The sequence below is a fragment of the Manis javanica genome, chromosome 6 (genome assembly GCF_040802235.1).
Source record: "Manis javanica isolate MJ-LG chromosome 6, MJ_LKY, whole genome shotgun sequence".
NCBI classification, from domain to species: Eukaryota; Metazoa; Chordata; class Mammalia; order Pholidota; family Manidae; genus Manis; species Manis javanica.
In genome coordinates, this window is record NC_133161.1 from 72,819,192 (window position 1) to 72,841,324 (window position 22,133).

At 40.8% G+C, this 22,133-nt stretch overlaps 1 protein-coding gene across 6 annotated transcripts in view; it reads right to left on the reverse strand.

The window, feature by feature from the left end:
- The window catches only part of CDK14 (cyclin dependent kinase 14), an 835,688-nt gene that overhangs the window by 677,975 nt on the left and 135,580 nt on the right, over positions 1-22,133 (reverse strand). Inside the window, exon 1 of one of the 6 annotated variants that reach the window (XM_037019857.2) lies at positions 795-1,332. The exons of 2 other annotated variants lie outside the window; for them this stretch is intronic. In XM_037019857.2, coding sequence (XP_036875752.1) covers positions 795-885 — 91 coding nt within the window. In that variant the 5' untranslated portion in view covers positions 886-1,332. Of the gene's footprint in view, positions 1-794; positions 1,334-22,133 lie in introns of those variants that run through there. 3 more of the 6 variants (XM_037019858.2, XM_037019860.2, XM_073238869.1) reach the window with 3 other exon arrangements.

The window sequence follows — 22,133 nt, forward strand, 5'->3', positions numbered from 1 at the left end:
TTCTATGGCCAACCCTAGAAATCTAACAAACCCATTACACGTGATACTGTTGTCATCCTGTTATAGTCCGTGACATGGATTTATACTTAAATGTCCTAAACATTTCTCGGCCGATTTTTATCTGCTTATCAGTTAGTTGGTTGAAAGCCAAAAGCCCTTGTAGCTCTAGTAGATGGAAGAACTTCAAGAGATTTATTCCTAAATGTTCAGACAAGTTCACAGCATGCATTGCTCTGCAGCAATGAAAAGATTCAAAGACCTCGGGCCTGAACACCCACATTTAGCTTTCGAGGACCCGAACTACCGAACAAAAGGTCCCAAGGTATCTGTCCCACTTCTCTTTAGATTGGATGTGTGAGATGATACCAAGGCACACAACTCAACGTTTCGCCAATTTCCAAAGCTAATTTACTGACTAAACACGCAGTACCAAAGCCTGCAAAATAAAAAAAATAAAAAATAAAGTGACCCAGGGGGCCGCGCAGCACCGTGCGCGGTGGGGGCCGGGGAGTCCCATCGCCTGTCCCCCGCCGGCGAAAAAGCCCGAACGCTGGGGGCGAGGAGAGGGAACCCAAACTGTAGGCTTAGGATGGCCCACAAACGAACCCCCAGATCGTGAGGAAGAGGGGTGTCGTCGCCCTCCCCCGGGTCCCAGGCACTGTTCCTGCACCCTCCGCGCGTAGCGCACCCCACGCCGGCCGAGGGCTGCGGCTGCACGGCCAGTGCCAGGAGCGCGGGGCCAAGGGAGCGGGCGCCGGGGGCGCCGGCCGGGTGCCGGGCAGCGCGCCACTCACCGATGCGGCTGAAACTCTCCGACAAAGTTCTCCGCAACTTCTTCATCTTGCCTATCTTCTCTGCCGGCTGCGGCTCAATAAGGTCGCACATCTGGGCGACACGGGGCCCCGGCAACTTCCCCAAACTGGTCCAGAGCGGAGCGCTGACAACGGCGCGGGAGCGCGGCGCGGGGAAGGGAGCGGCGGCGCCTCCTCCTCCGCCTCCTTCGCCTCCGGCCGGGAGGCAGCGCGCAGGGTCGGGAGGCGAGCGGCGAGCGGCGGGCTCTGCTCGGGCCTGGGCCGCGGCTGCGCGGGCGGGGGCGCTCTACGTGGTGCCGGGGGCGGCCGCGCACCGCACCGCCTGGCTCATTTTCCCTCCTTTGTAAGCGGGAGACGCGCGGGGCGGCCGGCAATGGGGCTGGCGCGGCCGGGGGCGGTCCGAGGACGAGGGGCGGGAGCCGAGGGGCGCCGAAGGCGCGGGGCGCCTGCTGGGAGAAGTTCGCAGCCCCGAGTTTCGGGCGCCCGGGAGAAGGAGCCGCGGCGAGGCCCCACCGCCGGCCCCGCCCTCGCCTCCGCCGCCCCGCCTTCCTCCAGGCGAAAGCCCGCGGGCGCTGGGAGCCGGGGCAACCTGGGCTCCGCGCTCGGGGCCTGTGTCCTCCGCAGCCTCCCGCCCCGCGGCGCCCCCTCGCGGCCGCCCCGCGCTCCTCCCGCGACCCCGCCGCCCCGCCCGCGCGTTCCCGCCCGGGCCCGCGGAGGGCCGCGCTTGGGGACCCCGTCTGGGCTGTGGGGAGGCCGCCGGAGGAAAGGCGCTGAGTGGTCATCTCTCTGCCAGGAACGTGTGTGAAAAGAGCGCAGGGGTGGGAGGGAAGGGGGTGGCCGCACCACTGCCTCTGGGTCGAGGGACAGGAAAGGCCTCTCGACGCACTCAAGTTTGACGGTGACTTTTTTTACCCCCGATTTTGCCAAGGAAGCTATGAAGTGACAAATTCACAAGGAAAGGTGTAGAGTCAAGTGCAAAAGCAGAAGCTTCAACTGGAAACCACACGGCAGGGCTAGTGCTCGTTTTCCTACACCCTGTGTCACACTGAGTGGTACACAGGAATCTAGATGTACCTGATTTCTGATACGAATACCTAGTTCCTTAGTAAATAGCAAACGGAAGTCCTTAGTCTATGTTTCGTTTTTTTAATGTATTTCTAAGTTAGAAGACTTAGAAGCCAAAAAATTCTGACCTCTTCCCCACCTCAAAAAATGAACTTTAAAAAGGAAAGGGGAAGCTTTATAAAATCCCAGAATAGGTCAGGCTGCCAACACACATAGTCTTCATCCTATTTAAACATGGTGTAGCCATCACTCCAAACGTCAGTCTCCCAAGGGAGAGAGAAGGAAGATGGGGGAGGGCCTGAATGTGTTGACTGGGGGCCAGCAAACTCCTTATGAATAGAAATTTAGTAATCTTGAGTCATCTGGCTGTGTAAGTAATGAGAGCTTGTGAGCACGTGACAATGCTGCTTGGTTTAAAGGAAGTTTTGGGGAGTTCATGTTCTGTTAAAAGATTTTATCTTAAAACAAAAACTAGCCCCCTGCCTTCCTTAAATTGTGAGGTAGAACACTTTGATTTGTTCTGCTTGTACTGAGCACATTACAGGGGCTTGAGAGAGTGCAGCTGATAAAAGAAAGGAAGTCAAGCCAATCAGGGAGTAGAGGACGGTGGGGAATTCAAAGGAGGTAAGCCTCAAAGCGCAAGAATGTTGGGTCCTGGTTGACCGCAAGTGTTGTTTCAGACAAAAGTTTGACTTTTACCACTTCCTCCGGTTAGTTAGGGAGGAAGTTATCAGTAACTGTGAAAGAAAACACAACAGCAGTCAATCGGAATACTGATGTGTTCTATCTCCTGGTGAACAAAAAAATTGTCAATAATTTAATAGACCACCATATGTCTGTGGCTGTTCTATTAGTCACTCTTAACAATGGCTGTTTCGTGCTTTTTCCGTTTTACCCTCCCCACCCCACAGTATTTAGTATTTCCTACTTTTTAAAGTCAACTTCTGCTTGAATGAATTATGGTATATGCATACAAAGGTGTATTAGGTTAACATTTTTTTAATGAGAAAGGTCAATATGTATTGATGTATAACTACATTTAGGCTAAGTGGGAAAAAAGCATATTTATCATTAACCCTTTTGTGGGAAAACATACACACATTTCTATATGCATAGAACACTTCTGGGAAGAAAAAGAAAACTGTTAAATGTGCATACTCAGAAGAGAAAGACTATTTCCTTTGCACTTTACACCTTTATGTATAATTTGAATGTTTTACCCAAAGAATATGTTATTTTTACAATAAAAATACTAATTTAAGACATAAAAATTATATTTACTTCATATTTACCTACCCTACTCCAAAACTTCAGCTCTCCTACCAACAAAAAACCTTCACCTAATTCCAACAGTATACCTGGCAGAACCAGTGGTTAGTAGTGGACCAAATAAACCTTGGCAATTATGGATAACCACCTTTCCAATATGTGCTTATCTGCTTCCTTTGTTGGTTATATATTAAAATGGCTAATTTTGCAAGAAAACGATAAAGAGAAGAAAACTTTTAACTGGATGCTTTTAAAATATGTACACTTATGTTATAAGATTCAACTTTTATATAATTATTTGTTTCACATATTTCTCCATCTTAGACTCTAAGTTCCCTGAGGGCAGGGACCCTACAATACAAAAGGTACAATGTCTGTTTTATAAGGGTGTAAATTAAATGTTTCTGAAATGAATGTAGAAAGTATTTCTGCCTCTGAGAAGTGATGTCTTGTCCTCAGAAACAAAGATTATACTGCATCTGTGTTTCATATGTATTTTCAGTGGGAAGATGGATCTGTGCCAATGATGCATCTGAACTTCTGGTTTACAAGGTTATAATTTTGGCTGGCCTGAATTAAAAATGCAGTGTCTGAATACAAACAAGTAAGCTTACCTAGGGGCTGAATCCAGCATGGGTTGACCTTAAACTAAGCATCAATTACAACATGAGCACGCATTAATTAGGCCTGGAATAGTAGCAACAGTGTCTCTGGGATTCTAGTCCCTACTCTGTCACAGGTGTTGTGCAGCCTTAGACAAGTAAGTGACTTACCCACTTCCTTATCTATAAAACGAGAAGCTTGAGCTAGATGACCTCGAAAATGATTCATAGCTGAAAAATTCTGATTCTAAATTAGTGAAATGTCTCCTTTCCCAGCTTATATACTAAAAGGTAGATACATTAATGAAGAATAGTCAGTACCTAAATAAGATCAAGAAACAAAGATTCATTGAAAACAATTATGTGAAATTTAAGATACATGATTTCTGATCATGTTATGCATAATTATGCTTTTATTATAAACAGATCTTGTCCCTAGAAAAATAGCAGGCTAATATGCTGGCAGCAAACTTAAAGGGAATGAATCCTAGTCCAAGTAAGATGAAATACAGAGGATTTGATTAGAATCTAAAGTACCAGCAAAAGCAGAAGCAGATATACTGACCTGAAACAGTATGAAAAGATATTATCAGAGAAAAGAAATCCATGAAACAAGGACATCAAGGATGTACAGAATAGAGTTGGAAAGTGAAGTTAAGGAGACAAAATATATGTTCATTAATGTAAAATTTTAGAATTTAGCCAAAGCATAGTTAAAAATTAAGACATATATTTGGAGTAAAATTATTAAAGTGGTAGAAATTTACATAATTGAATGTCCTTATAGAAACCTACACAGTCACCCTAGTTAATCATTTTTAGGATCAAATATTATCCTTTATATTTTATTTTTTATTAAGGTATTATTGATATACACTTTTATGAAGGTTTCACATGAAAAAACCATGTGGTTACTACACTCACCCATGTTATCGTTTCACCCCTATATCCCATTACAATCACTGCCCCTCGGTGTAGTAAGATGCCACAGAGTCACTATTTGTCTTCTCTGTGCTATACTGTCTTCCCCATGATCCCCCCACACCATGTGTGCCAATCATAATACCCTTGAATCCCCTTCCTCTCCCTCCCCATCCACCCTTCCCCACCCTTCCCCTTTGGTAATGACTAGTCCCTTCTTGGCGTCTGTGAGTCGGTTGCTATTTTGTTTCTTCAGTTTTGCTTCATTGTTATACTCCACAAATGAGGGAAATCATTTGGTACTTGTCTTTCTCCGCCTGGCTTATTTCACTGAGCATAATACCCTCTAGCTCCATCCATGTTGCAAATGGTAGGATTTGTTTCTTTCTGATGGCTGAATAATATTCCATTGTGGATATGTACCAACTCTTCTTTATCCTTTCATCTACTGATCAACACTTAGGTTGCTTCCATATCTTAGCTATTGTAAATAGCGCTGCAATAAACATAAGGGTGCATATGTCTTTTTGAATCTGAGAAATTACTTTCTTTGGGTAAATTCCTAGGAGTGGGATTCCCAGGTCAAATGGTATTTCTAATTTTAGTTTTTTGAGGAACCTCCATACTGCTTTCCACAATGGTTGAACTAATTTACATTCCCACCAGCAGTGTAGGAGGGTTCCCCTTTATCCACATCCTTGCCAGCATTTGTTCTTAGTCTTTTCAATTCTGGCCATCCTAAGTGGTGTGAGGTGATATCTCATTGTGGTTTTTATTTGCATTTCCCTGATAATTAGTGATGTGTAACATCTTTTCATGTGCCTATGGGCCATCTGAATTTCTTATTTGGAGAATTGTCTGTTCATATCCTCCACCCATTTTTTAATTGGGTTATTTGCTTTATGGGTGTTGAGGCATGTGAGTTCTTTATATATTTTGGATGTTAACCCCTTGTTGGATGTGTTGTTTACAAATATATTCTCCCATACTGTAGGATGCCTCTTTGTTCTGTTGATGGTGTCCTTTGCTGTACAGAAGCTTTTTAGTTTGACATAGTCCGATGTGTTCATTTCTGCTTTTGTTTCCCTTGCTCGAGGAGATGCATTTAGAAAAAAGTTTCTCATGTTTATATTCAGGATATTTTTGCCTATGTTATCTTCTAAGAGTTTTATGGTTCCTTTTCTTTTTTTAACACATCTAGAAACTGAAGTGGCACAAGGTTGCACGGCCTATATCAAACCAAGTTCCCCTTGAGTCACCAGCAAAACTGGTACATGAAATCCAGAACTCTTGTCACCCACTTTTCTGTTCAAGCTATTGGAAAATGTTTAGTCTTAAGGATTTCTCTTTTTTTTTTCCTTTTTTGTAAAATTGCAGATTAAAATAAAAGAAGGAAGGAAATAGAAAGTTGTAGAAACCAATATATTCAAACTCAGGTAAATGGAGACTCCCCATCTCTCCCCAACTCTGTTCTATCAGTTATCCATTGCCTAGTCACTCTTTGAACCCTTTTAACATTTACAGAAAGTAAACCCTGCTGACACAAACCTCCAGGCTTGTTCAAGAATAAAACCTTTTTTCTGATTGTTTTATAGGTAATTCTGTATTTTTCCATCATAAATATCCAGAGACCTAATAGGCACCTAAGCAAACCAATCTACTTGCAAATGACTGCAAGAAGAACAAAGAAGTTGCAAAAGCATCCAAATGATGTCAAGCATAAATTAGCTCAAAATAGTTTGGAAGACAATAAGCTACCAGGGTCAAAGTGTATGTTGAAATACTGTAAATTCCCTTTTTTATTAAACTATGCTTAAATATTATAATGGCATCTCCTTCTTGTTTTTCATTGTTATATAATGTGTACAACAGAAGTTTATATATGAAAATACCTACCACCGTTTCTAACTAAGCAACAGTTCGCTTAGTTACATGCTTTGATGTTACTTGTGTATGTGGTATAGATAGGTCGTTAAGAAAGGGTTCTCATTTATGATTGTCAACAATTTCAGGGCATCATGTTGCATCCACTGGACTTAAACTTCAGGGGCCAGTTCTGTAACTGAACTCAGGGCATTGATGTGAAAGCAGTCAGAAGCTAATACTTTAGTGAACCAAAACCTTACGCCTTTTGGTCAGCCCAGGCAATTCCTGTTAGGAGCAATTAAGTTCAGAAATGTGGCTCTTCTATCAAAAACATCTCAGTATCTCTTCCCAGGGCCCTTGATAGTTCATCTGCATTCACATGCCTATTCTAATTAAGTGCTTATAAGCCAGTGAAAGTGTCCATAGGATATTATATTGATAATGTCTTCAGACATATCATATCCCAAGCTAAAATGATGTACTATTTATAATATTAAAATATAACTAAAATAACTTATGGTTTATAGTAGGCTATAAATTGATGATCTCATTTTAACCTATACTACTCCAAGACATATTATCATTGTCACTCTATTATACAAGGAAATGGGTCTAGAGATGCCAAGAGACTGTCCTCAAGATCATAGAGCTTCCAGTTTTAAATTGAAACATACTTTAATTACCAAAACTTTCCTTTTATAAAGCAGATGTGTAGCATGATGTATGGCACTTTTTCTTTTGATATTCTTCAAGTATAATTATGGTTGTCCTTACTGTACATAAAGTAACTATTCTGAAGCAGAGAAAGTTCAAGGAACTGGCCAAACTCAGATAGGTTAATGGTTGGATCAAAGCTCCTAAATTCCAGGGCTGTCTTTTTCTTTTTTGTACCTTATGGAAATTTAAAGTGTAGTATTAAAGATATACAAGTGATTTTGAAAAAGAGGCTCCTTTCTACTTGGCTTATTTTTCGTAAATGAAGTGTCTAAAACAATCACTTGTTGAACCATTGTGGCATGAGTCAGTGATGGATTCATAAAATGGAGTGTGGTCACAGCTAATATTTAATCCAACATTCCTTACCTATAAAGGATGAGTCATATCAAAATTACTTAGTGTAGTGTCTTAGAGTGTTTAGGCTAACAGAATACCATACACTTAGACTGTTTAGGTATAACAGAATACCATACACTGGGTGGCTTATAAACAGAAATTTATTTTCTTACAGTTCTGGAGGCTGGAAAGTCTAAGATTAAGGTGCCAGCATAGGTTTGTTCTGGTGAGAACCCACTTCCAGTTTGGAGATGGCCATCTGCTCAGTGTGTCCTCACAAGGCAGAAAAGCAAGGGAGCTTTCTGGGGCAACTTTTACAAGGGCACTAATCCCATTCATGAGAGCTTCACACTCATCACATAATCATGTCTCATAGACCCTCCAAATACCATCACATTGAGGATTTGGTTTCAAGATATGAATTTGGGAGGAACACAAAATATTCAGTCTATAGCACTTGGGGAGCATTTTCAAAGGACTGCTCTAGAATACCCTAGTCAGAGACTGGAGGGGGCAGAAGGAAGAAAGGCACAGTAGATTGAAAAAGCCTCTGAGATGATTCTTTTACAACCCCCACCAAGTGAGAATCACTGATATAGTCCCATAAATAACAGCTCAATTGTAGTTATTTGATGAAAGTCAGATACAGAGGGTGACATAGAAATACCCAGAGTACAAAGGACAATAAGGTTGGAGAGGAAACATTCTAGGTGTGTTTCAAACAGTTAAGCAGGAAATGGGTTAGGGGCCAGAAGATATTCTCAGTTCTAGAACCTTCTCTCATGACCTGTTTAGTATCACCAATCTTCTGCCTCCTCAACTATAAACTAGAGATAGACAACAATTTTGGTCCTACGCACCTACAAACTTAATCTCCTTTTTCTAATTAAGCTTATTTGATTTCTTCTAACTACAAACCAAGAAAACATGGATAGGCCAATATAGTGGAAAAGAAAGGATTAACAGAATCAGTTTTCAGTACTATCTCTGTTTTCATATCATAATCAGTAATTTCACTCATCTCCATTTATTTATTCATCAAATGCATTTGAGCACTTACTATGTCCTAGGCACAGTACTAAGAGTCGGTTATGCCACAGTGAAGGAGGTGGAGCATGGTGACAGCCCCTGCCTGCCCAGGGCTCACAGACTAGTGAGGGAAAATAAAAGGTGACCCATTTTAAAATAGGGGAAGGACTGGATCACTACCATACAGCAGGGAGATTTCACCATTATATGAGGGTCAGAAATGTCACAGGAGTTCTAAGCAGAGGGTTCAGCCCCTGTGGGGGCCAGATGCCAAAGAAAGAACATGATGCACTCAAGAAACTGAAAAGTGGTCAAAATATAAAATGGACATGAGATAAGGCTGGTGAATTCGCAAGGGCCAAAAGGTAGATACTTTAATAATCATATAGAAAAGGCTAAGAATGCTTTAGTTCCTATTAGAATCATCAGACAACATTCATGGTAGTTTCTGTTTCTCCTGGAAACCCACTAAACTTATAATGAATGGATTTTTTAAATGCCTAAGTCCACATGTAAATAGATAATGAAAGAAGAAACATCTTCAACACAGTTTGGGAGATAGAAAACTTATGGTTGAGTTGTAACTGACTAGTCAGTCCCAAGAAAGCTGAATCCTAAACCAAGACTGAGAGACAACCTATTGAAAGTTTTTAACTGAATATCAAGACACGTAGCCTTCTTTCCTCACTGTCTCCTCCTACTTCTGACCATCAGATTACCCACAAATGAATCCCACAGTTGACAGGCCTAACCATGTAAATTGAGTTTGCCCAAAACTTTTTCATGCCCCTCATCTTGCTATGGGCAGACAGCCAAGGATCTCCAGACAGCTGATGAAATAGTCTAATCAGAAAGATAGAGGGAAAAAAAAACATAGAAAGACAACTAGTAAGAAATAAAGACTGCAGGACAAAGATACCTGTTATTAATATCATCAAAGATTCAAAGACTGAACTATTATAAGATATTGCAGTCACTAAACAAGAACTAGATGCTATAAATGTTCTTAGAAGTAGCAGCCAGAGGCAAAAACAAACTCTCAAATGTTAAAAACATCATCAGAATATAAAGAAAACATGAAGTTGAGAGAATGTCCCAGGAAGTAAAACAAAAAGATGGAAATAGAAGAAGAGATAAAAAGATGACAAAGTTATGGACTAGTTCATGAAATTCAATATCTGGATAACAGGAGTTCCAGAAAGAGAAAACAGAGAAATTATCAGAGACACAATTCAAGAAAATTTCCTGAAACAAAAGGACGTAATTTTCCAAATTGAAAGAGCTTATTGAGCTCCCAAGACAATGGATGAGAATAACCCTGCACTGAGACACATCACTGTGAAACTGCAGAACCCTATGGACAAGGAGAATAGTCTAAAAACCTTTACAAAACAGAAACAGGATTTTAAAAAGAATCAGGTATCAGAATGTCTTCAGACTTCTCAATAGCCACACTGAATGCTAGAAATAATAGAAGGAAATGATTTCAATATAGAGCTCCCCAGCCAAATTAGTAATTAAGTGGGAGGGTAGGACATAGATTGTTTAGACATGAAAGGTCAAAAACACTACCTGATGGGTCCATTTCTGAGGAAGCTGTCAGAGGGTTTGTTCGACCAAAATAAGCAAAAAGAAAATGGAATCCAGGAAATGGAGATGTGATAGAGGACAAAGGCAGGATGATAGTGAAGAGAAAAATCTAAGACCACAGCTCTGAAGGAAACCTAAAGGTCAACAGTCTGGTGTACCTGAGCAGGACAGAGGCCCTAGGAGAAATAGCTTTTAAAAAATGATGTGGATAGAATGGTGTTTAAAGCATGTTGAAGGAAGATTCACAAAACTGGGGGTGGGGACAGCTTGGGGTGTATTAATGGTAAGTACATAGATCAATCTGCCCAGAGGTGGGAGTGATCACCCATTCAGGAATTTACTTGAATGCTCAGACACATGACACAGTGCACCCAGCAGTAAATACAAATAAGTCATATTTAGTTACTAACACTAAGCTGGGGGTTCCTGGCAGGGACAGGGTTCATCCTAGGGTCTGACAAGAAAATGAGCAAAAGGCTTTCACTGTGGTTAAAGGATAGGGTCCACATAGTGGGGAATTCCCTTAGTATGACTAGTGTCTGCACTATTTGAAATTCTCACTGACTGTTATACACAGGTCTTCACATCATGGTTGCCCTGCCCAGATGTGGGGGAAATAGGAGAGAGGGATGGAGACCGAAAGATGTCAACAAACATCAAAAATGGAGTTGAGCCTCTTTATTACAAAAACCAAGCTAGAAGAGGAAAAAGACAGTTATTAACTCAAGGAAAAAAATTGTAGAGGAGAAGAAAAATATTCATAGCATAGCTGAGCTCTATGGCTCAGATGGGAATAACATTTACACAGTCATGTCAATGCAAATATTGAGTGCAATATAGTTAAGTTATGGCCATGTTGAGAAGACAAGGAATGGGAAGTGTTTGTGTATATGATGGATATCATAGGGTTTGGTGAAATTGTTGAATCTTCATCTTCAAGAGTTGCAAGTCACTGAAAAAAGTTAAACAGCAATATAAACATGTTCTGTAGAAATACTGTGATAATTCTGAAGGAATCAGGTGAATAGTTGGTAGTAGTTGCCCCAGGGAGCCGAAGCATAAGGCATAATGGACAGTGACATGGGAGATGGACAGTGATGTTGTTTGATGTTTTGTTCATTTGCAACAAGTGTGCATGTGTAACTTTCATATATAATTAAACTACCCCCAAATTTGACTTTTTCTTAGAGGCATTCAGGAGTTACCCATCCCCTTAGAACTCTATGCAGTGAGGTTCTGAGCATGATGGTAAGATTTTGCATTTTGTTAAGATTATTCTAGTGTTTTTATGAAGAAGAATTAGGAGAAAGAATGGACACAGGAGTGTCTACTAGGAAGCTAGTTAGTCTAGCCTGCAATCCAGACAGGACATGATTTTGGCCCAATTCAGCTATGGTGACAGGAATAGGTAGAAGGATTTGTGAGCACCTTGTGACCAACTGGATTGTGAGATGGAAAAGGGAGGACTTAAGGCAGACTGTATTTTCTGTTTTGGATAACAGGTCGATGGGCTGTCATTCATTAAGGTAGGAAACCTGGACGAGAAGTAATAAATGGAATGATTTCAGTATTGGATATCCAAGCAGAATGGCCACAAGTCCATTGCAGATTCGGACCTGGGACTCAGGAGAGAGAGCCAGACCAGAGCTGTAGATTTGCAATCAGCAGCATAGGAATGACAATTGAAATCCTGGGAGTGGGTGCGATTGCTCAGGGAGTGAGCATAGAATAACCAGCAAGGAAGGCAGACCCTGAAGGACTATTAGCCAGGGAAGTGGAAGGGGATTCAACAAAGGGGAGTGACAGGGAGTAGGTAGAGAGGCAGTAGGAAGGCCTATATACCATGGAAGTCAGGGAGGAAAATGGCCAACAGTATCCAGTGGGGCTGAAAGGATGGCTGCGATAGGAATGGGAACAAGGGAACAAGTGAACTGGGAGGCAAAGCCCCCCCCTCCCCCACATGTGTTGGTCACCTTGACGAGAGCCACGGCTGTGAGCTGTGGGGGAGGTGGAATGCAGGTGAGCCAAGGCACTCCTTTTAATCTCTGTTTAAAAAATAATAGTAGGAACTGTTCTTGAGTGTTTTTGGGGACCAGATACTATATTAGGTACTTTACATACTTTATCTCATTGACTCTTTTAAACACCATCTCTGTGACACAGGTGCTATTATTAACATCCCCATTTTTTGGGTGAGAAACCTGAAATTTAAAGAAGTTAAGCAATTACTCAAAGCAATAGAGATAGTAAGCAGACAGGCTGGATTTGATCTCAAGCCTGGAGTCTGACTCCAGAGAGTACACTCTTTAAGCATTGCACTGTGCACTATAAACTATTTGCCATAAATAACACTATTCTCTCATCCAGTCAACAAGCCTGCTGTATGCCAGGCTCTATTCCAGGTGCTGGTGTTCTAACAGCATCCAGAGCAATGCCCCTGACTTCATAAAACTTATCTTCTAGTGGAGAAGATGGTAAACAAATTTAATGCATGTACACTTTTCAGTACTTAGTGTAATGAGCACAATGAGAGGAAAGTAGCTGGAGAATGGCTAGGGAGGAGAGCTCTGTTAGATCATGGGCCTTCCTGAGGTGGCATTTCAGCAAAAACCTGAGTGAATTCGGGGATTGAGTCATGAGAAGATGCATTCTGGGCTGAAAGAGGAGGAAGTGCCACAATCCTGAGGTAGGGGTGGGGTGGGGGGGATGCATTCACAATGAGCAGAGGGAAAATTTAGGCCACAAAGATGGTCAGGGGGGTGCATCATGTTCAGCCTCACAGGTAAGAGTTTAGTTGTTGTTCTAGGAGTGATGGGAAGTCCTTGGAGGATTTTGAAAGGACGATAACAAACTGACTCACATTATGTTAGCTCACGATAGACCCTAGATTTTGGATTCTGTGCCCATCGCCCTTTCCATTATTCTCTAGAATTGAGATGCCATGTGGCTACTGAGCTCTTGAAGTGTAGCTGGTCCAAACTGAGATCTGCTCTAAGTGTTAACTGCATACCAGATTTCAAAGACTTAGAACCAATTAAAAAAATGGAATACATCTCATGAATAATTTTTATGCCCATTACATATTAAAATGATAATATTCTAGATATATTCAGTTAAATAAAACACAATATTCAAATTAATTTCACCTATTTCCTTTTTACTTTTTTAAGAAAGGAAACTTCTAGAAAATTTTAAATTACATAGGAGGCTCTCATTATATTTCTATTGGACAGCACTGGTCTAGACAACTTCCCTTCTGCTCTCAGCTTCAGAATGCTGTGAAGACAAATGAAATAACTTGTGTAGGGCTCTTCGAGTTTCCTGAAGGAAACACATTATGTAGCAACGAGATAAATTATTGAGGATGGTAGTCAGCCAAAAAATGTACTGTTCTTTATAGATCAAAGATCATGTTACCGACTGGTCATGGTTTTGTGTTGTTTTTCCAGCAGTGGTGATGAGTTTGCGCCAAGTCTTTGGCAATGTTTCTCTCTTCACCCACCCACCCCCTCCCTGTGCTCCCTTAGGACCAAAACAGCCTGTTTTTGAAATACCTGGCTCAGGTTAAGAACGCAGTTCTCTAGCCATGGAAATTTCTTTCTGTGCATGGATTTGGACTTCAGCCTATGTAACATGAAGTTCTAATTATATGGTCTAGCAAGCATATTCCAAATATCAGTAATTATATCTATAATTATAATTATACAACACTCTTGGTTCTCTTATATTTAGTTCTAAATACGGTTGATTAGAATGTACTTAGAGTGAAAAATGTGTACACAAGCTTTAGCCAAAAAAAATTATTTTTCTTTGTAGATTTATATCTATGGAAATTCTCACAGTGCTATAAATTAAATCAGATTTTGATTTCCATTTACATATGGCAGCATTAAAAATATCACAAAGCATTGGAATTATTGGGATAACTATATATTACTCTATCCTAGGTTTTGAATACCAGTAAGAAAACAAGCATCAGATGGACCCTCCCCGACCTTTGCCTATTCACTTCTGCTCCCACCTCCTTTTTCTCTCCTCTTGGGTAGCTAACTTCACTCTCAATTTTTAGTGTCTACCCTTGTGCTCTCTCTGGGTTCAGCCTCCTTTTCATGGATCCCACTGCTTTTCCTAACCCTCCTTCCTGGATGTCACTGTCTCCTGCCCTACAATCATCTCTGTAGCAAACAAACAGCTTTAAAATCTCCCATCTTTAAACACACACACATACATACCCTCACTTCCCTTGATAGCTTCTCTACTCCCATTCACAGCAAAATCTTTCAAAAGGGTTGCCTGTATCTGCATTTCCATTTCTTCACTCCCACTCGTTCTTCAGCACACTGCAATTAGGTTTCTTTCCCCATTGAAATTGCTCTTGTCAGAGGCGAACTAAAGACCTCCATGGACCAAATTCAGAAGGCCTCCCTGTCCTCATCTTACAGTGCTCCCATGGCACATGTAAGAATTGGCCACGCCCTCTTTGAAATACTCTTTTCTTGACGTCCATGATGCCAAGAATCCATGTATCCAATTGTCCACTCATTCTTAATCTCCTTTGTAGCTTCTTTGTTTCCATCAGAGCTTTAAATGTTCAGGAACCTCTGATTCCTTGGCCTCACCCTGTTATTTACTCTCTCTAGCTGCTCTCAATCACTCAATCATTCTTATGGCTTTAAGTGCCATCTAATTGCTGATCATTCCCAAATGTATATCCCAAACATAAATTCCAGGTTCATATATTCATATTGTTGAATCTCAACTATGTATCTCAAACTTTCCATGTCTGCAATTGAAATATTGATATATTCTTCCCATACTAAAAGGAATACAGATAATAATAAGAGGAAAACATGGAAAAGGAAATGAGGAAGAAATAAAATGTTATCTTATTGCTCTAACCAAAAATCAAGATTTCCCATACTTCCCATATTTAATATTTAATCCATCAGCAGACTGTGCCTAGGCTAGCTCCAAAACATGTCTAAATCCCTCACCTCTTTATCTTCCTTGCTGCTATTCTAGATCAGGGCATCATTACCTCTCAGCTGGACTACTGCTATATCCTCCCAATTGAGCTTCCTGTCTCTGCTTTTGTACCTGCGCAGATCAGCCAAAGGAATCTTTTTAAACTACAAGTTCATTCACATCACTCTGCTGTTTAAATCGTTCAATCACCTGACAATTTTCCATTGCACTTGGAATGTCAACCAAACACCTGACCACCCCCCACAGCTCTGCACAGTTCAGCCCTTGCCTAACTCTCCAGCTTCATCTTGTGCCACCCCTACAGTCCCCACTCTTCCCCACCTTGGGGCCTTTGCACCTGCTGATCTTTCTACCTGGAATGCTCCCCCACTCCAACCTTCTTTCCATCCTTCAAGTTGCAGTTTAAATATAATCTCACAGAGCCTTGCCAGATTACCCCTTTTAAAGCAACCTCACCCATTTTTTTCCCACAAGACCTTGTTTGTTTCCTTCCTAGTACTTACCACTATTTTAATTCAACTTTTTCATCTATTCGCTTTCTTGAATCCCACTTGTCTCATTCCAGATAAAAGGAGTGACAGGCTGGCCAGGTTTAGACCCTGGATGCTGTAGCCATACCTCTCTTTTCTCCCTTCTCTTGGAAGCAGCCTGTCTGTTGAGTATGTTGATTGCACACCCTTGTCAGGAGTTTCACAAGAACAGGCCTGTTCTGGTTCAGCACTTCCTAGGGCTGAATGCATCGCCCAGCTCAGGCCTGAAGTACTAGGAGACCCACTGCAATGATACAGCTAAGCCATGACTCCAGCAGCTCCGGTGGTAAGAATGCTGAGTTTTTGGTCTGCATCTCAATGTCTTTTGAGATCAGGTAGAGAAAAGAGAGATGCTATAAGCACCAATATCTTTCCAGATATTAATGAAAATCTAGGTCTGTGGCTTTTCAGTCTTCCTAAGAAATAGTATCCTTTCTTTCCTAGTATGTCAAAAGAAAAACTAACAAGTGTAGAGATATTCTGATACAGAAGTGATTATATTAATTACCCAATTTTAAATAGCAAGTAACAGGAAATTCATTACAAATTAACAAACAATAAGAAAAAGTCACTGATTCACATAACAAAACATTTGGGAATTTATCTGCACCAGGGAGAAGTTGATCCTAGATCAAATGAGTAGGACCAGTTCCCAGTTTCTTTATCTCCATTTTTTGGCTCTGCCAAGAACTCTGAGAAGCTTAAAATGGAAAAGAAATGGTACCACAAACAAACAATGTTTAAGAGACCTCTGCCTTCATGGTTGCAAGGTGGCTACCAGAGACTCCTGGAGCCACTTAACCAGCAGCAAAGAAAGCATCTCTGCCCACTGCAGCTCTCAAAACATATATTTAAAAATTTTTTATATGCTTTCTTTTCTACCTAGAAGCATGGGGAAAATCTCTTGGACTGAATTATATACTATCTTGAACCAATCAGTTCTTACAGCCAGGAATATATGATACACTGGCCTAGGTCAACAACCAGGTCGCACCCACAAAGCTGAGATGGGATTGAAATAACCAAAGCCACATGATTGAGAATGAGCTAGGGGTAGTCTTGCTGGGGAAGCGGGGAATAGTTGTTGAATAAAGGCAACCAATCAATGCCTATGTAAGCCTGATAGGTCTGAATAACTACAGCCTGGTATAGAGCCCCTCTATAGAGACCTCTTATTATTTAAATCCCTTCTCTGTTTTCAAGAATATTTGTGATCTTTCATCCCTCCCTCCTCTCTTCCATCCTCCTTTCTTTCCTTCTTCCTTTCTTTCTTTTTCTTTTTTTCCAATTGGACTGGCCAGGATAATTAAATATCTGTGCCCATATAGTTGTCTTATTTATAAGGCATTAAGGGAACTTTAGAAGAGCTTAAAGTTTAAGAAAATATGTACTAAAGATGGGAAGAAAAAAGGCCAATTTCACAGGACAAATGTAAAAGACTAGCCACAGTGTTTATCAGCAGTGCCTGGGTGCTAAAGTGCCAAATGAGCTAAGGCTTAGAAAAACAACGCAGGAGACCCTGGTCTTCAACTGGGGAAAGGGAGGCAATGTGGTCTTAGCAAAGGTTTTAAGTAGGCATGGATTCTTTCAAGGCAACCTGTTTTCTGATAAGCTTTCCTCAAATGAATTGACCCAGGACAGCTCCTGCGATCAAGACATCAGGCTGTCTCTTCTTTCCTATCTTCTCTTTGCAATTACCTTTCATTTATCACTTGATTACAGAAAGGCATACCTCACACTCACCCCAAACCTACTAAGGTTGCCTGGGCTGTAAAAACCTTTAGGGTTCTCAAGGAAGGGGAAGGGAATGCCTCTAATGATAGCTAATTAATCCTTTTGCAAGTGAGATAACTCCAGTTCTATCCTTTTCATAAAAAGGAAGGACACCTAATCAAGTCTTCAGATGAGAGATTACTAAAAATAACCTTGATGATAGATTACATTAATTTTTGTTATATCCTGAGAAGAAGTAAAAGAATTGAGCACTGTTGCCATAACAAAACTCTATCACTTTTATTTACTTATTTAGGTGAAGACTTTCTCAATGCCTATTACAGACCGAATCATGCATTCACCATTGATGCTGAACCCTGTTATATTCATTCCTAGATACATGGGGAAAAAGACTTTACCAGCTCATTGGAAATTGCAATTCCAATAAAGTTTACATTTTATGTGTAGTAATTATTCATCAATATTTGTAATACACGTATGCTGTTTTGAGAGATTATGCACAATTTTCTAACACTTAGAACCTTATGGTCACAGGAAATTTAAAATTATTCTCATTTATTTACACATTTTTGTTGAATAGAAGTATGTCATTCATGAAGTACTTTGAAGTATAAAATACATTAGGAAGTGGAATAGAATTATAATTTCAAGAAAACAACAAAAGAGAAATTCCTACAGGTGAAGAAGAACTTATTTGTGTATTTAAAAAAGTGTGATGGGTCATTGAATTGCTATATTATTTAGATTCTACAAGATGGTTATCAAATAGTGATGTGACTATTTCTAATGTTATACTTATAATGCTTATAATGTGCTGGAATGTACATAAATATTTGCAACTCAACATGATACAAAATTTTAAGCATCAACTTAAAAATGCAGCAAAGAATGTACTGCTTATTAAAATATTTTAGGAGTACTTGAGTGAAAGTGAAGACAATGAAAGGAGAAAATTACATTAGACAAGAAAATGATCAAGGAAAGAACAGCCCGCTGTTGAGACTGACTGCACAATGAAATACGATGACAAAGGACCTGTCTACTCACATTTGCTTTTGTGCCCTTTATCAAAGAGAAAGATCTAACTAAGAATGATTGAATGGACATCGGTAAAGGGGAGAAAAGCTCAAGATGGAACAAGAAATTGTGACAGTGTACCCATCTCCCTTAGGAGCCACAGCGGATAGTGAGAATATCAGAGAATTGAGTTAGCCAGGACTGACTCAGAATTCTTATTCTGCCAGGTATTACCTACATGGCTATGGCTAAAATGCTTAATCCCCCCTCAGCTGTAATATGGGCAGAATGCAATTTACTACATAGGGTTAAATTTCATAGTGGATGTAAAGTGCTTTTCATAGACTCAAGCATGGCAATACATAAATAGTGGTTATTGTAACTATTATACAGCTGTTGTCCTTGGAGCAACTTATAATAATAACATCTATCTCCTAGGGTTACTATGAGGATTAAATTGATAATAAACCTGAGCATTTATAACACAAAGAAGGCATCCAGTAAATATTAGTTCTTCCCCACTCCTTCCTTCTCTAGCTTCTTATTAATTTAGACAATTCTATGGTACCCCTGATGGGATATAATTGAAAAAAGTCTAATTCCGAACACCTATTTATAGAAGAGAATACTACTTTGATTATGTCTACTACTAAAATGACTAAATCTGAATGATTCTTTTCTTGCTGAGGAAAAACACCAGGGTCTCACATTACAAATGACTCTGTCCTTGTGGAAGTGGTCTTTGTGCTTTACTAGCAAACCTCATTAATGACAAAATTATTTTCATGAAATGGTGGAAGACAAATATGTTGCTGATCTAGGGCCATGTAATCAATTCTCTCACAAAGAGGACCTCCTCACAAGGAAAAAATTCTTCCCAAGTGTTTCCTTTTCTCCTATGAGTGAAAAGATAAAGCACTTGTTAATCTGTGGAAATAAATGCTGTTGATTAATGTGATTCACTTATTTTAAATGGCACCCAGAACACTCTCTCTTGCTTTGTATATAAACAAAGCCTGGTTTAAGATGAGCTAGGAGGCCTGGAAGGGAGTGAGGGACCCAAGTGTCACTGAAAAGGCAGGGAATGTGTCTAAAGCCAAGTCCCTTTTTTTAATCTGTGGGATAGGGTCCATTTGGTTCTTTTCAGAAACAGGCTGCTAAGTTGGTGTTCCCTGCTGAGGAGAGGGGTGTGGTGACCCTGAACAGTCTAAATGCATAGGAAGGCCCTATATCAGCCAGGATCCCAGCAGGAAACAAAGACACACTCCGAAGGTGGGACAGAAGTGTGGCTGAAGCTGGATAATGGGTACGCTGGTGTCTATTATGCTCGTCTGCTATACCTGCCAATGTTTGAAATTGTAGTGAAATATATAAAAACAAGGGAGGAATGGAAAAGAGAAACTAGTGAACGTGATTTACAAAGGGGACGGCAGGGGTTAAAGGAAGACAAGGGACGGTGAAGTCTCCCTCTTTGCCCTCCACCCCCAACCCCAGGGCTGGTGACAGAGGTAAGAGCTACCAGCAGCAGGCTTCAAGGCACAAGGGAGAGGGGCCAGCCCCTGGCAGCCAGACCTGTGGCTGTAGGAAAGGGCCACCCATCAGGAATTGTGGCCTTGGGTGGAGGAATAGAGCCGCTGTCAAGCAACACTCAGACAATAATTTGTGAAGCCCAGTGCAAAATGAAAAAAGCAAGAAAAAAATGTGGTTAAAGGTCCCAAAATATAAAGCTTTAGCTTTTCTTTCACAGTCTCTTTCTCCTGTCTCTTGACTGGTCATGTTTAAAAATTTTTCTATTTAACGCCATTCTAAATAAAGGAAAAGTTAAAAGTTTAATGTTAGCATAAACTTTACCATTTATATTGTGCAATGTCGGTTTTTGATGCAATGTGATTTGATACATTTAACTCTATGCAGAATCACCAAAATTGTACAATTCGTATTTCATAGTTCACACATACATACGTAGTTTTTCTTAGCAGAACAGTGGTAACAGTGCACAAAACTGTTTTACTTTACTTTTTTACACATTGTACCATCCTTCTCTGCCTTTGCCTTTCTGATGAGGGAAGAGAGACTGAAGGGAAAAGGGACCGGGGATTACCCTCTTTCCCTTTCCTTCTATGGCATCGTTTCTAGTGTAAGTGGTTGGCTAATGTAAGGAAGTAAGATGAGAAAGAAAGGAGAAGTCCTTGGTTGTTTATGATTCTTAGAATGCTATTGCCTTTTTTTTTAAGTATGAAGCAAGTTTTGGCTCAAATGGGAAGAGAAGCATTTGGGGGCTTAATCAGTCGTAGATGTGACATACTTAGCCTGTACTTGCTTTGATTCACACTGAATGTTCAAGCATCCTGGATGCACAGGAATTCTATGATCAGGGGGCACTGGGGATGTAAATGGGGCTACCAGAAATGGCAGCCATGTACTGTGGTTATCTCCTCTGTTCATGTATCAGGCTTCACTAACAAAACACATGTTCAAAGACAAAATTAAGAATTCAAAATGGTGTCAGCAAAGCAGTAAGTCAAGTGCAGGGCCTTCTGACCGTAAGGCCCTACTGACAGCATGTATCCCACACTCATGCAAACTGCCCTGCTACCGATCAGTGGCCAGGCAAGGAGGGAGCCAGGGAACCGATGCTCCTCCCTCCAGTCCTCCTACCTCCTGCTGGTGCCCCTCTGTTGGACCCTGACAAGATGGCCAGGGAGCCAGGGAAGCGTCCAGGAGAAGGCAGTCTCCTGAGCCACAGAACGGGAGAGAGAAGGGTAGACAGTGGGTCCGGAGGACCACGCAGAATATCCAGCACAGGCTGGTAGCTCCCAAATCTCTTCCTAACAAATTCAGTTCCTTTTTAATTCAGCGTAGATAACAAGGACCAGGCCAGCCCCAGTGTGTCTCCAGATTTTTGAGGGGCCTGTTGCTGAAGCAATTTTGTGAGTCTTCTACACAAATAAAAAATGAAACAAAATTAAAAATACTAATTAGGTATGAAACTGGCTATTTATTTTTCTTTTTTATTGGAATATAATTTATACACAATATTATTTTGGTTCCGGGTGAACAACATAGTAATCCATCAATTATATACATTATTAAATGCTCACCATAAGTATACTTACTGTCTGTGACTGCACAAAGCTATCACAATATGAGGTATATCCCCTATGATATACTTCCATCCCTGTGACTTAATTATTTGATAATGTGACGTTTGTACCTCTTTATCCCCTTCACCTATTTCATCTGCCCCCACCCCGCATAACCAATTGTGCATTCTCTTTGTTTATGAGTCTATTTCTGGTTTGTTGGTTTGTTTACTTCTTCAGATTCCACATATAAGTGAAACCACATGATATTCCTCTTTTGAGTTTATTTCTGTGTATGGTATAAGACAATCATTCAGTTTCATTTTTTTACATGTAGCTGTCCAGAACTTATTTATTTAGAATACGAAAAGGAATCACAGTGAAATACTGAAGCTTAGGAGATTCAGGTCCCTTTCTTCCGAGCTTTCTAGGAAATAGACCAGAAATGCCTACACAGATATGCTTCCTTTGCCCTGGCTTCCCCTCTCCGCCTAGAACACTCTACAACTTCAAAATCCTACCACTCACAGGGACCTGGGGAGTGAGGAGTCTTGAAACTTAAACTTGATTAGCTTT